Source organism: Polypterus senegalus, chromosome 4 (genome assembly GCF_016835505.1).
Source record: "Polypterus senegalus isolate Bchr_013 chromosome 4, ASM1683550v1, whole genome shotgun sequence".
Taxonomy (NCBI): Eukaryota; Metazoa; Chordata; class Cladistia; order Polypteriformes; family Polypteridae; genus Polypterus; species Polypterus senegalus.
In genome coordinates this window covers 136681872-136696862 of record NC_053157.1, presented here as the reverse complement: position 1 = coordinate 136696862, position 14991 = coordinate 136681872, and the positions used below count along the sequence as shown (strand labels likewise).

General features: G+C 38.1%; 1 protein-coding gene across 1 annotated transcript in view; it reads left to right on the top strand.

Annotated features, from left to right (window-relative positions):
- The window catches only part of rfc1 (replication factor C (activator 1) 1), a 55917-nt gene that overhangs the window by 37557 nt on the left and 3369 nt on the right, over positions 1–14991 (top strand). The window contains exons 13-19 of the mRNA XM_039751307.1: positions 1481–1618; positions 3008–3103; positions 4011–4109; positions 8522–8676; positions 9729–9846; positions 10291–10436; positions 12840–13053. Of these exons, the coding sequence (XP_039607241.1) occupies positions 1481–1618; positions 3008–3103; positions 4011–4109; positions 8522–8676; positions 9729–9846; positions 10291–10436; positions 12840–13053 (966 nt within the window). The remainder of the gene's footprint in view (positions 1–1480; positions 1619–3007; positions 3104–4010; positions 4110–8521; positions 8677–9728; positions 9847–10290; positions 10437–12839; positions 13054–14991) is intronic.

Here is a 14991-nt window from a genome sequence, read left to right as displayed (position 1 = left end):
GCTTTTGAGAGTTTAAACATTCATAAACATCAAAGTGTCCACTACTGAAATCGTCACCTGTCAATCTAAGATGTTTAAGAGGTATTGGCGGTTGTCGAAAGGTGTAAAATATTTGGCCATTTTGATATACTTGAAAGCGACAACCGAACAATTCAGCGGCAGCCATCAACTCACATGCAGATGCATAGGTGAAGGGCTTAAGCATTTCACTCTTATAGTGCTCCTGTGTAGTATAATTATCTCCTGTACCGTCATCAGTCCACACCTTGAACCTGTCCCAGTCATTCAATACATAAGACACAATGTTCCTCCGGATATCAAGAGTGAGCCTGATATGGCCGTGCAGTATGTAACAAAGAGAATGGAAAAGGCAGGTGCCATGTCTTGGCATGGAAACCACTCAGTAAGTGACAGTTCTTTGATCGATGGTGATCACCTCGATAGACATGTTAATGGGGGTATGGTTGGAATGATAAAGGAAATGGGTATCTGAACAATGTAAAGTAAGTCTAAAATACCTAAACAGTAACTATAATCGTAATAAATGAACAATAAAACAGCGGATAAGCCGTTGATTAAATAAAAAGGCTGTAGTTATCAGCAGGGAGACGTGAATCCCATGGCGAAGCAAGGAAGGGAATGACTGGAGCGACAGACGGCGTTATATAGGCAGGCAGCCAACAACGTGGGAGGCGTTGGGATGGGGGACCCAATGCCGCCTCACACGGTGACCGAGCTGCAAGGTATGGACGTATATATGTACGTAAGTAGATTTCAGTTAGCGTTGGGAACCTGCGTACCAAATTTCTTGAAGATCGGCCCATAAGTAACAAAGACCGTTGAAAAGTTCAATATGGCGGCCGACAGTGGCATCATACCACCGAAATAAGTACCAAATTTCAGCCTTCTACCTACACGGGAAGTTGGAGAATTAGTGATATTGGAAACTTCAATATGGCAGCCGACAGTGGCATCATACCACTGAAATAAGTACGTACATCGGTTTTGGTTAGCGCAGGGAAGCCACTTACCAAACTTCGTGAAGATGGGGTCAGCCTTCTACCTACACGGGAAGTTGGAAAATTAGTGACGTTGGAAAGTTCAATATGACGGCCGACAGTGGCGTCATACCACCGAAATAAGTATGTACATTGGTTTTGGTTAGCTCAGGGAAACCGCCTACCAAATTTTGTGAAGATGAGGCCATAAATAAGAAAGTTCAACATGGCGGACTTTGTCGACCGTTATGACCGCTATGCGTAGAATTTCGAAATGCAACCTGCTTAACTTTTGTAAGTAAGCTGTAAGGAATAACCCTGCCAAATTTCAGCCTTCTACCTACACAGGAAGTTGGAGAATTAGTAATGAGTGAGTGAGTGAGTCAGTGAGGGCTTTGCCTTTTATTAGTATAGATTTATGTCTTTGCCCTTCTTATTTAACTTTTGAGAAATCAAAATATACTTTCTACTCCCCATTTCAGGAATTAATCGGCCTGATTAAGCAGACAAAAATTCCTATCATCTGTATGTGTAATGATCGAAATCATCAAAAGATGAGATCCCTGGTAAACTACTGCTTTGATCTTCGCTTTCAAAGACCACGGGTTGAACAAATTAAGGTGAGCAGAATATGCAAAGTGTTTACAGAATGAAAAAGTTACAAATACTTCATAGAAGTGTTTTCGTTTGTATTTATCTGTTTGCATTGTATAAAGTGTAGGTCTTTGATGATACAATCTTTTTAATCTTACTTGTTATTTGTTTTTTCTCTGTTACCAACTAGCAGAACCCTGGAACAGTTTGAAAATTTTTACTATTTCTCTTAGTTACAGTACATAAAGTATATAAGTAAAACACAGTAACAATTTGCAGTGCTTGTGCAGAATTCTCAGGGCAACCAAGAAATTTAACATCTATAGCGTGTTTAGTCTGCTCAAGGTCATTACCTAGTGTGTCGTTGACTGCACAAGAAAGTTGCTCAAGGAGTGTTCTTACTACATTCCTTCATTCATGACCTCTATAGCTGCAAAGATGCAGTTTTATTCATTCCATCACAAGGATTGCCCCCAGCTTTGTTGTTCAAGAATCTCATTTTGGCTGCTTGTACCTGTGATCGCTCATTTTGGTTCATCTGCCTTTTTTTCTTTCGTTTTCCAGAGTTTGTGACTTTAGATAAGTAAAGGGATATAGATTGACAAAAAAATTGAAAGCTTTGTCTAAGGAATGTAGCTCCCACTTTACTACCGTAATCATGTTACAGCACTTAAAAAAGTAAAAAAAAAAAAAACGGGGCTACTGTATCTGTTTGTGAGAACACAAGACTACCGATACCAGCCTCTCTTCACCAATGTGCCCAGGAGACAGAGGTACAATTAGGGTCTTCTAGTGCCAGGCACAGTTATGAAATTACTTTGTGTACAAGCTTTTGGGGATTGCTGTATATAATCATGACTAGTACAGACATCCAAGAACAAGTTACCATTCTGACTTGGGCAGTTCCACCCAGTCACCAGCCTTCATATATCCATAATTCCTCATGTGAGCACTGATGACACTGGTAAGTACTACAGAGCCAGTAGAAGTAACCCCCACTGATACTAAATCCATCATCCCTGAAACAACTGAATAGCCTGAGCAACTGTTAGATGCATATGCACAAACAACACTGTTTTCTGTTCAAGTCAAAGTCCATTTGTGGTGACCACCTCTTCCACTGGTGTAAACTTCAGCTGCCAGAGACTCAGTCAAATGCTAATTGAGTATTCACACCTGGAACTAGGCCATTAGCCTCCTTCTAAATCTTAGTTCTGCATCTTGGTGGGAGAAAGTAAACTCTTTAAGGTTCTAGTTCTTAATCTATATTTTTTCCCACATGAATACAGGTGAAAGTCAAAATTAAAACTGTCGTCTTTAGTTTAACATAAATACGCATTGCTTCCCATCCCTCATCATTATGGTTATGGAGACAACTAGAACATAATAATATAATGCTGTGTTTTATTCTCCAGGGTGCAATGATGTCCATAGCTTTCAAAGAAGGTTTGAAAATTCCACCACCAGCACTAAATGAAATTATTCTGGCTGCTAATCAAGACATTAGACAGGTCAGTATCAGTATTGGTTTTAAAAACAGTAAACTACTGAATGTCCGTTTTTGAAAATGCTTTCTTCCCTTTAAGATGTAACTTTACTTCCATTCACATGCATGCACATACTAGCCCACTGGGTTCACAGTTAACTCAAAACATAAAGCATGATAGGAGTTGTGGCCAAATATTCTCTTTATCATGGAGAAATTTAAATACACCCAAATTCAAATTTTTTTTGTCTTCCTTGTGTTCTCAGCTTTTTACTCACCAGTGTGTCAATATGTATTGCATAAGTGTCCATCTTGTTTCCTAGAATTAGTTTAAATTCTCTACAATCAGAATTTAATGTTTTGACATCAAAAGAAACTGAACTACTCATCTTTAAAGTGTGACATCATAATTATGAACACAGCGAGAAGGCTAATATGGTCTTAGCTCAACAAATCCACAAGCAGGAAGTTCACAATACAGTAACAGAAATTGCAAATACAAATGGAGATAAAATCATTGATCATAAATATATATAACTCACATTTAGGGAGAACTATAAGTCATTATATTCTACTCTGTTTAAAGAAAACAAGACACTATCTAAGGAGTTTCTTGATGCAATACAAATACCACAGCTAGACACTTTTAGCGCAGAGGAACTGGACAAACCCCTGGCACTCTCAGAACTACTGGATGATATAAACCCACTCCATCTTGCTTGTCTTCAGCAAACTGTTTGTGGGCTTTCTTGTGCATCTTCTTTAGAAGAGGCTTCCTTCTGGGACGACAGCCATGCAGACCAATTTGATGCAGCGTGCGGCGTATGGTCTGAGCACTGACAGGCTGACCCCCCACCCTTTAAACCTCTGCAGCAAAGCTGGCACCACTCATACATCTATTATGTAATTATTATTTTTTTTTCATATTTTAGGTGCTGCACAATCTTAGCATGTGGTCCGCAAGCAACAAAGTATTCACTTATGATCAGGCCAAAGCTGATGCCAGCAAAGCAAGAAAGGATATCAAGATGGTAAATACAATGCTTTGCACTTTATACCCATATTCTGTATGAAGTTTTGCATGTCTTAATAATAATAATTAACTACATCTATGTAGTGATTTTCTAACATATTCAAAGTGCTTAACCAGTTCAACTACTAGAAATGTGTAGCATCCACCTGAGTGACTAGTTGGGCCACTTAGAATTCACAATTGAAATGCAGACAGCATTTTAGTACTTAAAATCATAGACATGTTTACAACCACTCCCTAATACTGACATGTAGTAAGAAATATAGGTAGTAGCTTCTGCTATTAATACAATAATCCCTCAGGTTAACCTTGGGTAGCTTCTAAGCCATCCGCCAATGGCATCTCTTGTATGAAATAAACTGGGCAAACAAACTGAGGAAGCATGTACCATAAATTAAAAGACACATTGTCCGCAGAAATCCGTGAACCAGTGAAAAATCCATGATATATATTTAGATATGCTTGCATTTCAAATCCGCGATAGAGTGAAGCCGCGAAAGTCGAAGCGCGATATAGCGAGGGATTACTGTACACAAGAATAAAATCAGTGTCAACAATACTCACTTTAGCTATTTAAATTGTTAATAGTTTACAGTCAGTTAGTTTACATGGCTGTCTGTAGAATAAGCATTGTAATTATAGAGTAAGAAATTAAGTAGAAAGTGTAATTGATTTATTTGATTTGTTATCAACAAAATTTAAAAATGTTTTTTTTTTGTGTGTCTAGTGCTGGGTACTCAATAGGCGGACTCTGGTCCGCATCCGGACCCAAATACGGTTAAATCTGGACCGACGCCAAAACAAACATGCAAATTTAATCATAATCCAAATGAGTTCTCAATGAAGTGCGCAATTGTGATTCCGCGCAATATATCTTTGAGGTTTCTACTCGGTTTGGCTGCTTCATCTATGTCCAATCACAGCAGCTGTAACAGTATCGTCATAGCAACGTTCCCACTACTCCCTGCCTCCCCTCCAATACTCGCTCGCTCACTCACTCATTCACGGCAGCCAGATTTATGTACCGGTCGCGTGCTCTGGGTCAGGCCAGTGAACAGGCAGTCTCATCACTCGCGGGCAGTGCAAATTTCGATAACTGAATGTTTTTTTTTGCTGACTGAAAGTGAAGATGGCTGGCTCAAGACAGTACATTGATAAGAAAAGAAAAGTTGATTTTGAAAACCGCGAATTTAAGAGTAATGGACAGAAAAATATGCGTTCGTGCTCCCCGTGGGAAGCAGAAAACCAATGTGTTTAATCTGCAACAATACGGTAGCAATAATCAAACATGGTAATGTGAAACGCCATTATGAAACCAAGCATGCACATTTCAAACAAAATTACCCTCAGAACTCAGAGGTAAGGACCATAAAAATAAACCAGCTGAAATCATCATATGAAGCGTAATAGTTCGATCAGCCACACAACAGGAGCAGGCAACAGAAGCCTCACTAAGAGTAGCATGGGTCCTGGGAAAAAACAAGAAACCCTTCTCTGATGCTGAAGTAGTCAAAGAGTGTATGAGTGAAGTGGTGACTGCTCTGTTTGAAGGGACTCAAAAGGATGAAATAACCCAGAAAATAAACCAAATACCCTGTTCTGATGAAGAGGAAGCTGGAGGTGTTCAAATGTGACTTACAGCAGGACCAGCTTCAATTCCCAAGACTTTTGGATCAGACTGCAGGAAAACATCACCATCACAATTATGCTGAGTTCCTGGACAAGCTGATTAAAAATTTCCAAACTCGCTTTGAAGATTTCCCTTTGGGAAAACAAGTCTTACTGTGCATCGAAAATCCATTTCTTGTCAAAAATATTGCAGAATTCTCAAATGAAGCCACAAAAGTCTTCCAATGGGCCAGTGCTGCTTCTCTGCAAACAGAGTTAATTGAGCTACAAGAAAACCTAGCACTGCAGGAATCTCACTGTGACCTTGTCACCTTCTGGACAAAGATGGTTACTGCGGCAGGTGTTCCTCTCCTGCAGAAGATGGCCATTCAAATTCTTACAATGTTTGCCTCAACGTACTGCTGTGAATCTGCCTTTTCCACTATGAACATGGTGAAAAACACATACTGCAACACCCTCACCAATGAACATTTACATCAGTGCCTCCGCCTTGTCCGCACACCTTTTATGCCCAAGTTCAAACAACTGGTGGCACAAAGAAGGTGTCACCTTTCACAGTAAAAGGCCTACCATGTCATTTTTTTGTGTATAATTCTAAAGTTTGGGGATTGCCTTTTTTTGGAGTTCTCTATTTGGAATTTGACCGTCACTTTTCCGGACCTCAGACTGAATGGAAGTTTAGTAAGTGGACCTTTCAAATTTATATTTGAGTAGCCCTGGTCTAGTGTCTTTAAGGTGATTTTATATATATATATATATATATATATATATATATATATATATATTTATATATATCCACAAACCGGATGCCAAAAAAGTTGGGACACTACAAATCGTGAATAAAAACTGAATGCAATGATGTGGAGGTGCCAACTTCTAATATTTTATTCAGAATAGAACATAAATCACGGAACAAAAGTTTAAACTGAGAAAATGTATCATTTTAAGGGAAAAATATGTTGATTCAGAATTTCAAATCCCAAAAAAGTTGGGACAAGGCCATTTTCACCACTGTGTGGCATCTCCCCTTCTTCTTACAACACTCAACAGACGTCTGGGGACCGAGGAGACCAGTTTCTCAAGTTTAGAAATAGGAATGCTCTCCCATTCTTGTCTAATACAGGCCTCTAACTGTTCAATCGTCTTGGGCCTTCTTTGTCGCACCTTCCTCTTTATGATGCGCCAAATGTTCTCTATAGGTAAAAGATCTGGACTGCAGACTGGCCATTTCAGTACCCGGATCCTTCTCCTACGCAGCCATGATGTTGTGATTGATGCAGAATGTGGTCTGGCATTATCTTGTTGAAAAATGCAGGGTCTTCCCTGAAAGAGATGACATCTGGATGGGAGCATATGTTGTTCTAGAACCTGAATATAATTTTCTGCATTGATGGTGCCTTTCCAGACATGCAAGCTGCCCATGCCACACGCACTCATGCAACCCCATACCATCAGAGATGCAGGCTTCTGAACTGGCGTTGATAACAACTTGGGTTGTCCTTGTCCTCTTTGGTCCGGATGACATGGCATCCCAGATTTCCAAAAGAACTTGAATCGTGACTCGCCTGACCACAGAACAGTCTTCCATTTTGCCACACTCCATTTTAAATGATCCCTGGCCCAGTGAAACGCCTGAGCTTGTGGATCTTGCTTAGAAATGGCTTCTTCTTTGCACTGTAGAGTTTCAGCTGGCAGCGGATGGCACGGTGGATTGTGTTCACTGACAATGGTTTCTGGAAGTATTCCTGAGCCCATTCTGTGATTTCCTTTACAGTAGCATTCCTGTTTGTGGTGCAGTGTCGTTTAAGGGCCGGAGATCACGGGCATCCAGTATGGTTTTACGGCCTTGACCCTTACGCACAGAGATTGTTCCAGATTCTCTGAATCTTGGATGATGTTATGCACAGTTGATGATGATAGATGCAAAGTCTTTGCAATTTTTAGCTGGGTAACACCTTTCTGATATTGCTCCACTATCTTTCTGCGCAACATTGTGGGAATTGGTGATCCTCTACCCATCTTGGCTTCTGAGAGACACTGCCACTCTGAGAAGCTCTTTTATACCCAATCATGTTGCCAATTGACCTAATTAGTGTTAATTGGTCTTCCAGCTCTTCGTTATGCTCAAATTTACTTTTTCCAGCCTCTTATTGCTACTTGTCCCAACGTTTTTGGGATTTGTTGACACCGTGAAATTTTGAATCAACATATTTTTCCTTTAAAATGATACATTTACTCGGATTAAACGTTTGATCTGTCATCTACGTTCTATTACAAATAAAATATTGACATTTGCCATCTCCACATCATTGCATTCAGTTTTTTTATTCACAATTTGTTTAGTGTCCCAACTTTTTGGAATCCGTTTTTTATATATATATATATATGTATATATATATATATATATATATATATATATATATATATATAAATCAGTTAGTATCAGTTGTATATACATATACATATATATGTATATGTGTGTGTGTGTGTGTATGTGTATGTATATATGTTCAATAAATATTCAATAGAGGCGAGGTTCAAGTATTTAGCTTAAGGCAAAAAGGGGTTGAACAAAGTCTTTTCACTTAACAAACTGCACTCCATTAAGTTATAGATTATTGTAAATGTGAATTACATATAGGTCCTAATCAAATAATTTATTTTGACTTCATCTTTGATTATGTAAAAAGAAGAGCAGTAACATTTTGGTCTTTTGATTAGTATTATTTTGATATAAAGTTTACATTGTATTTACTATTGTTATGTTTGTTTTTTTGTCAGGGACCATTTGATGTTTGCCGAAAAGTATTTATCACTGGGGAAGAAACTGCTCACATGACACTTATAGATAAATCGGATCTCTTCTTCCATGATTACTCTCTGGTTCCTCTCTTTGTCCAAGAAAATTATGTACATGTGAAGCCAGTTGCAGCAGGGTGAGGTGGATGGTAAAGCATAAAACCCTGGATTCACATCCACTAATGTATTTATTGATTGATTTCATACTGGCTGTGATTTTAGGAATAAGTAATTTCATGATTTTAATTTGAGAATATCTGGTTTTAGTCTGGAAAATCTTGCTATTATTAATAACAGGCAATTCTAGTAAGCAGCAAAATGATTTAGCAAAGGAAAGGGCATTAAGGCGTTTTATTTAACACACAAGAGTTATGTCAGATTTTATTTCTTTAGGAAATTACTCTGTCAATAAACATGACATATTTAGACAAATCAGTGTAATAACCTGCAGATTGCTAAATGTTTGAATTTCAAATATACAGCACCGCTCCACAATTTTGAACACTCTTTATAGCTATCTGATAAGGAAGCTGTAAAACTTTCTTTCAGTATTACCATTTTTGTTTGTTTGGCTTTTTTAGCTATTTATTCATGGGCTACTTTCAAGTTACCACTGCATTTGGTAGGTAGCTGTCATACACTGTTAGGGAGGAAAGAGGACAGTGGACCTTTTCTTCTACACAGACTTTCAGCATACTGGCAATATGTAGAAGAACATCTGTGCACTTCATACTGTTAAACTCATTGACAGGTCATCCAGATGGTGATGTGATACAAATCTTGCCCCTATTGCCATATTTTTTTTCGTGGTGTTCTAGACACTTGAATAAGTTGGGTGCAGTTCTTTCTAGTGGAATGGGCAGAAAAGATTTATTTTGTGTACACACATGAAATGGAAGGTACATGCATAGTATAGGGTCTGGCACCACATAATCCGATAGATTTCATTATCTGGGCATAGAAAATGAATAGGTGGATGGAGTAGTTCATACATGATAACCAGTTACATTGGTTATTTGCTGCAATATCTGCAATCATTTTTTTTTAAAAATTGTATTTGTTTTATTAAAAGTGTATTATACCAATTTTATCACCTTAAAGTGATTAGCTATAAAAATGATTGATTGCTTGAACTGCTGAATTTGTGTCAACCACCTTAATAAAACATAATCTTATTTTATTTTCACAGTGGAAATTTGAAAAAACACCTGACACTTTTGAGTAAGGCAGCAGATAGTATTTGTGATGGAGATCTGGTAGATAAACAGATTCGCAGAAATCAAATGTGGTCACTGTTACCCACCCAGGTAAGGACTAAATTATTGGTTGTTAATAGATGTTGAGGCTTCTTATACTTAATGGCTAATGTTCCCTCTAACACATGAATGATGCGCAGGGTTCCCCCATAAAGTATTGATTGAAATTGCTGTGTGGGAAGGGGAGTGTGTGACATAACGGCTAAGCAGAAGTTCAAAAGTGCTGTGTGGCTCCCAGCAGAGGCTGGAGGACCAGTTTGTGCTACAGCATACTGGCAATTAAAGAATGCATACCAGTGGCCCATACAGCCTCAGTTGCAATGCCCTGTACGCTTAGTGACTGACATATGGCCAAATAGCTGGTATCAATTTTAAGCCGTTAAGTCACAAATGCATGCATTGTGCTTTAAACCATCTTAATTTTTAATATTTCAATTCAATTACTATTGTTAACTATGGATTTTAAAATTTTTATTTTTTTATTCAATTTTTCAGGCCATTTATGCCAGTGTTCTTCCTGGAGAATTAATGAGGGGCTACATGTCTCAGTTTCCTTCTTTTCCAAGTTGGCTGGGTAAATTTTCTTCAACGGGTAAACATTCACGTATTATTGAGGAGCTGTCGACACACATGTTTCTCAGGTTAGTGTCCTTTTTGAGTAAAACATTAGTTTACATACAAATAAAAAAGAAAGTTGCATTATTCTCTGTTCTTCCCGACTGGCCCCAAGGTAACAAAAAGTTACAAGAGTGTAGAAATTATTATTTATATAAAAAAAATGCTTCTCTTCTTGTATGAAAAACTTCTGTAAACTGGTGAGAGGAGTAAAGCACATTTGGATTCTTGCAGCACTGCAAAATTAGATTTTTAGATGACAAATTAACAAAATCTATAAATGTCACTTTAGCATTTTTATTCTTAAATCAGAATGATGATTCTGTTGCTGGTGAAAACATAAAGAAAAGAGATGGTATTCAAGTGCTGTCATTTATTGGGAGTCAAATGAGGCTTCAGAAGTAAACTCGCAAAAAAGTATAAAACAAAAAGTTGCACAGTGTGCAGAACAAAACATGTAACCACTGTTAAAACTTTAACAGCTGACAGAAGCAGTTTATGCTTCCCTTGTTAAAAATCTCCAGGAACAAATTGGAATGCAGTTCCTCTTGTTCTTACAAAATACAAAATACATTGCTTTTCATATTCAGTGACAATCCTGTTTTCGCTTTAGCTGGGAGGCCCTGTTTCGTATCAGTAAAGGAAATTAAGTACCTCATGTAGATGTGCTGTACTTTATTTTCACCAAGTCAATAAATGCTTAAGTTGACGTGAAACAATTTAAATTTGCATTCTGTCCCACAGTCACCAGTTCTTCCAGCAAAAAAGTTAATTTATTCTCAATTCTCTGAAAGTTTTATTGGGCAGGTTGCCTAAAGATATGACAAGAGCCGTTGCTGGCTGCTGTGCTAAGACATTTATAATGAAAGATGGTAGAATCAGCGATCTTGCAGCTCATTAAAAATTTTAAAGGATTCAAAATATAATCACAATGTAGAAACAGAATGTTTGGGAAAGAAACCGGCCATTCAGCTCAGCATGCTCGTCCATCCTATTCTCCTTCAGTTTCTCTAAAATAACAGCTAGTGAAGACTTTAGGGTCCCTGAATTCCTGTTATCCACCACGATATTTCAGAATTTGTTACATGAATTGATGGTTCTTTGTGGGATTTTTGACTTTCTGAAATTATTGCCAAACCTGCTCTTAATATGCTTCAAACTGTGTTCCTGTGTTAGAAGAATTTATTTTGAAGTAATAGCAGGGATCCATCCATCCATCCATTATCCAACCCACTATATCCTAACTACAGGGTCACGGGGGTCTGCTGGAGCCAATCCCAGCCAACACAGGGCGCAATGCAGGAAACACACCCGGGCAGGGCGCCAGCCCACCGCAGAACACACACACCAAGCACACACTAAGGACAATTTAGAATCGCCAATGCACCTAACCTGCATGTCTTTGGACTGTGGGAGGAAACCAGAGCGCCCAGAGGGAACCCACGCAGACACGGGGAGAACATGCAAACTCCACGCAGGGAGGACCAGGGAAGCGAACCCGGGTCTCCTAATGGCGAGTTATCAGCGTTACCACTGCACCACCCTAGCAAGGATCCACTGTACTATATAATTTTAAACACTTTGATCTCATCACCTGTTAATCTTTGTTTGCTTAAACATTTACTTAAAAGTATTCTAATGAATGGGGTATACAAAAGAAAGATTTGTTTGTGGAACAAACCTCCCTTTTAATCAGACAAACAAGCATATGCAGTAAATGTTTCCTAAATACTACTGGACGAAGGTTTGCTTTATGCATTCCCCCTGATTCTTTTAGTTGCAGCTATGCTACATAAAGCATAGAAAGTGCAGGTAAATGTGTGTGCTACTTAAGTAGATGAAAGAACAAAATCCTAACCAGTGCTGCTCAAACTTTAAATAGCAATAAACACCATTGCTACAAAGACAGATATGACAATTGCTTAAGGTTCTATTCTTCTAGATAATATCTCCTGGTATGTACCTTTTTAATTTTAAATGAATACTATATTATTTAAGTCAGTCAGTATTTTACGAGGTGACCACAAAGGAATGAAAGTATGCATTAATGGGTGTAGTTGTCCACATAGAAGGGTTTCTGAGACTGGAACAATTGGACCCATTATATTCTTCTTTTTTTCTTCATGTGTGTGTAGTAAGAGAGTTGGCTTTCTATTGCAATTATGCAGTGTGTTGTATGGACTAGCGGCCATTGAACAGTGGCATTCCAATAATTTAACAAAAATTCTAAAATAATAATATGTCTTTGTTTGTAATTCTATAAATGACCTTGAACTTATCAAGTCAGAGAGCTAAGGTAGAATGTTTCTAATTTTCCTATGTGATTTTTACCCATTTGTAAAATTGTTTGCTATTTTGTGAATACTTAATTAACTTAAATAGTTGGAGTGAATATTTAGAGCTTCCTTCTGTTCCTTCTTAACTCACAGAACACATTCCAGTAAACAAGCAGTGAATTTGGAGTATGTATCCTATATCCGGGATGCCATTGTTAAGCCCTTGGCTCGCAAAGGTGTGGATGGGGTTGCTGAGGCAGTGCAGGTCATGGATGAGTATTATCTCATTAAGGAAGATGTGGACAGCATTATGGAAATTAGCAACTGGGGAGCTCAGCCAGACCTTTATTCCAAGTTAGACTCTAAGGTAAATGTTCTTGTGCCTTTTACAGCGCATATGATTTATACTGAGCTGTCTACAGCACACATTGGATGTATCACACTTTCTCCATATGCATTGTTTTTTACGTTCAGTCTGGGATAATATGATGTAGCTGAGTGATGACACTGTGTCATTCTTGGGTCTACAGCATGTCACAAAATGTCACTGCCCTAAATAAAAGCTCTCGGCCATTTTAGAAAATGCTGAAAGGTTCAGCATAATTTGGTATGAGACATTTACGTATGTAAATTATTGCTTATTCTAAGACTTGTCTTATGCCAGCCTGACCACCCTCTTGCTTTTAAAAGAATCTGCTTCCTTCACAGAAAGGCTGGAGGAAAATAATGATACTTTTTTCCTTTTTGCTGTAAACTCCATTATTTGATCAGATACCTTTATACAAATAGGCGTTTGACTACAAGTGTACAGTGTGCTGTATAATTTGCACAGTGCAAGGTATAATTTGCTGGTTTCAAGGCCTTAATGGCTTCCTGCAGCCTCTAACTGTTTGTTATGCATATTTGACCTTCACTCCTCCTACATCATGAGAGCAGCATTCTTCATAGTACAGTGATACCTTGAGATACGAGTTTAATTTGTTCCGTCACTGAGCTCTTAAGTGAAAATGCTCGTATCTCAAATCAGTTTTCCCCATTTGAATGAATTGAAATGCCATTAATCCGTTCCGGACCCCCAAAAAACACTGCAATTTTTGTTACATGTTTTTAAATAAGAAAATTGTACTTATAAATAACGAATAATGTATAAAAACACAATACAATAGAATGTACTACAATAAACTGGTTTTATTATGTACAGTATAATGTACAGCATTTACCTTGCAGATCAGACGAGTTGCAGATGCTGACGGAGGTGGTGGAGAAAGGCTGAACTGAATAAATGAATGTTATTCACTGATTTTTGCCCTTTTCGCTGCACCTTCCTCACTTTCATCTGCAGGGGTTTTCGATAAAAACCTATTCAATGAGGTCTGTTTCATCCTCTCTTTCAGAATGTTTCTAAAATGCGTTAGGCAAGTGTCATTAAATACAGCGGCTGCGTGATCAGTTGTAACTTTTTCAGGATGTTTCTTTTCAATAAAGTCAAGCGTTAGGCAAGTGTCATTAAATAGCCCTGCTGCACTATCTGTTGCAATTTTTTTCAGGGTTATCTTTTAAATAAACTCAAGTGTTAGAGAAGTGTCATTAAATAGAGCCGCTGCACAATCAGTTGTCATTTTTTCAGGGTGTTTCTTTTCTTTAAAATTCAAAACTTCTTCCCGAATTGCAAACACTTCCTTTATCTCACTTTATGAGGTAACCTCCTCCGCCTCTGCCTTCTCCGCGATATCAATCTCCTGCGCATGTTGCTGTGTCTGTAGTTCTGTCAACTCCTCCGTCGTCAGTTCCTCTGAATGTGTGGTAACAAGCTCTTTGATGGCTCGTATTTCGAATTTTGGCTCGTAACTCAAGGCAAAAAATCAACTTCGTGACGGCTCGTATCTCAAAAAACTCGTACGTTGGGGCACTCGTATCTCAAGGTACTACTGTATTTATTTTCATATACAAAAAAAAAAAAAATTATGTTCTTTTATGTTTGTTTAATATGGGTTTAAGCATAGATGCCATTAATAACCAGTATCTGTGTAGTCAGTAAAATGAATGCAATTTTATTTAAATTGCAAGATGTCAAGTTTTAGTATGTTGCTCTCGGTGGATAATAAGGTTAGAAAATAACGCAGTAATTTTAAATCCTCCATGTTGGGAAAGCCATCTGGGAGTCTGCAGCCTAATGATTAAGTGTGGTGGAGGAAGCGTATTCACTGTGAGCTGAACCACAAAAAATGGCAACTTGGACATCTTTGATAAAATGGCCAGTTTCTTTAGTTTCAGTTTTTAGTCATGCTTGAGCCATCCATCCATT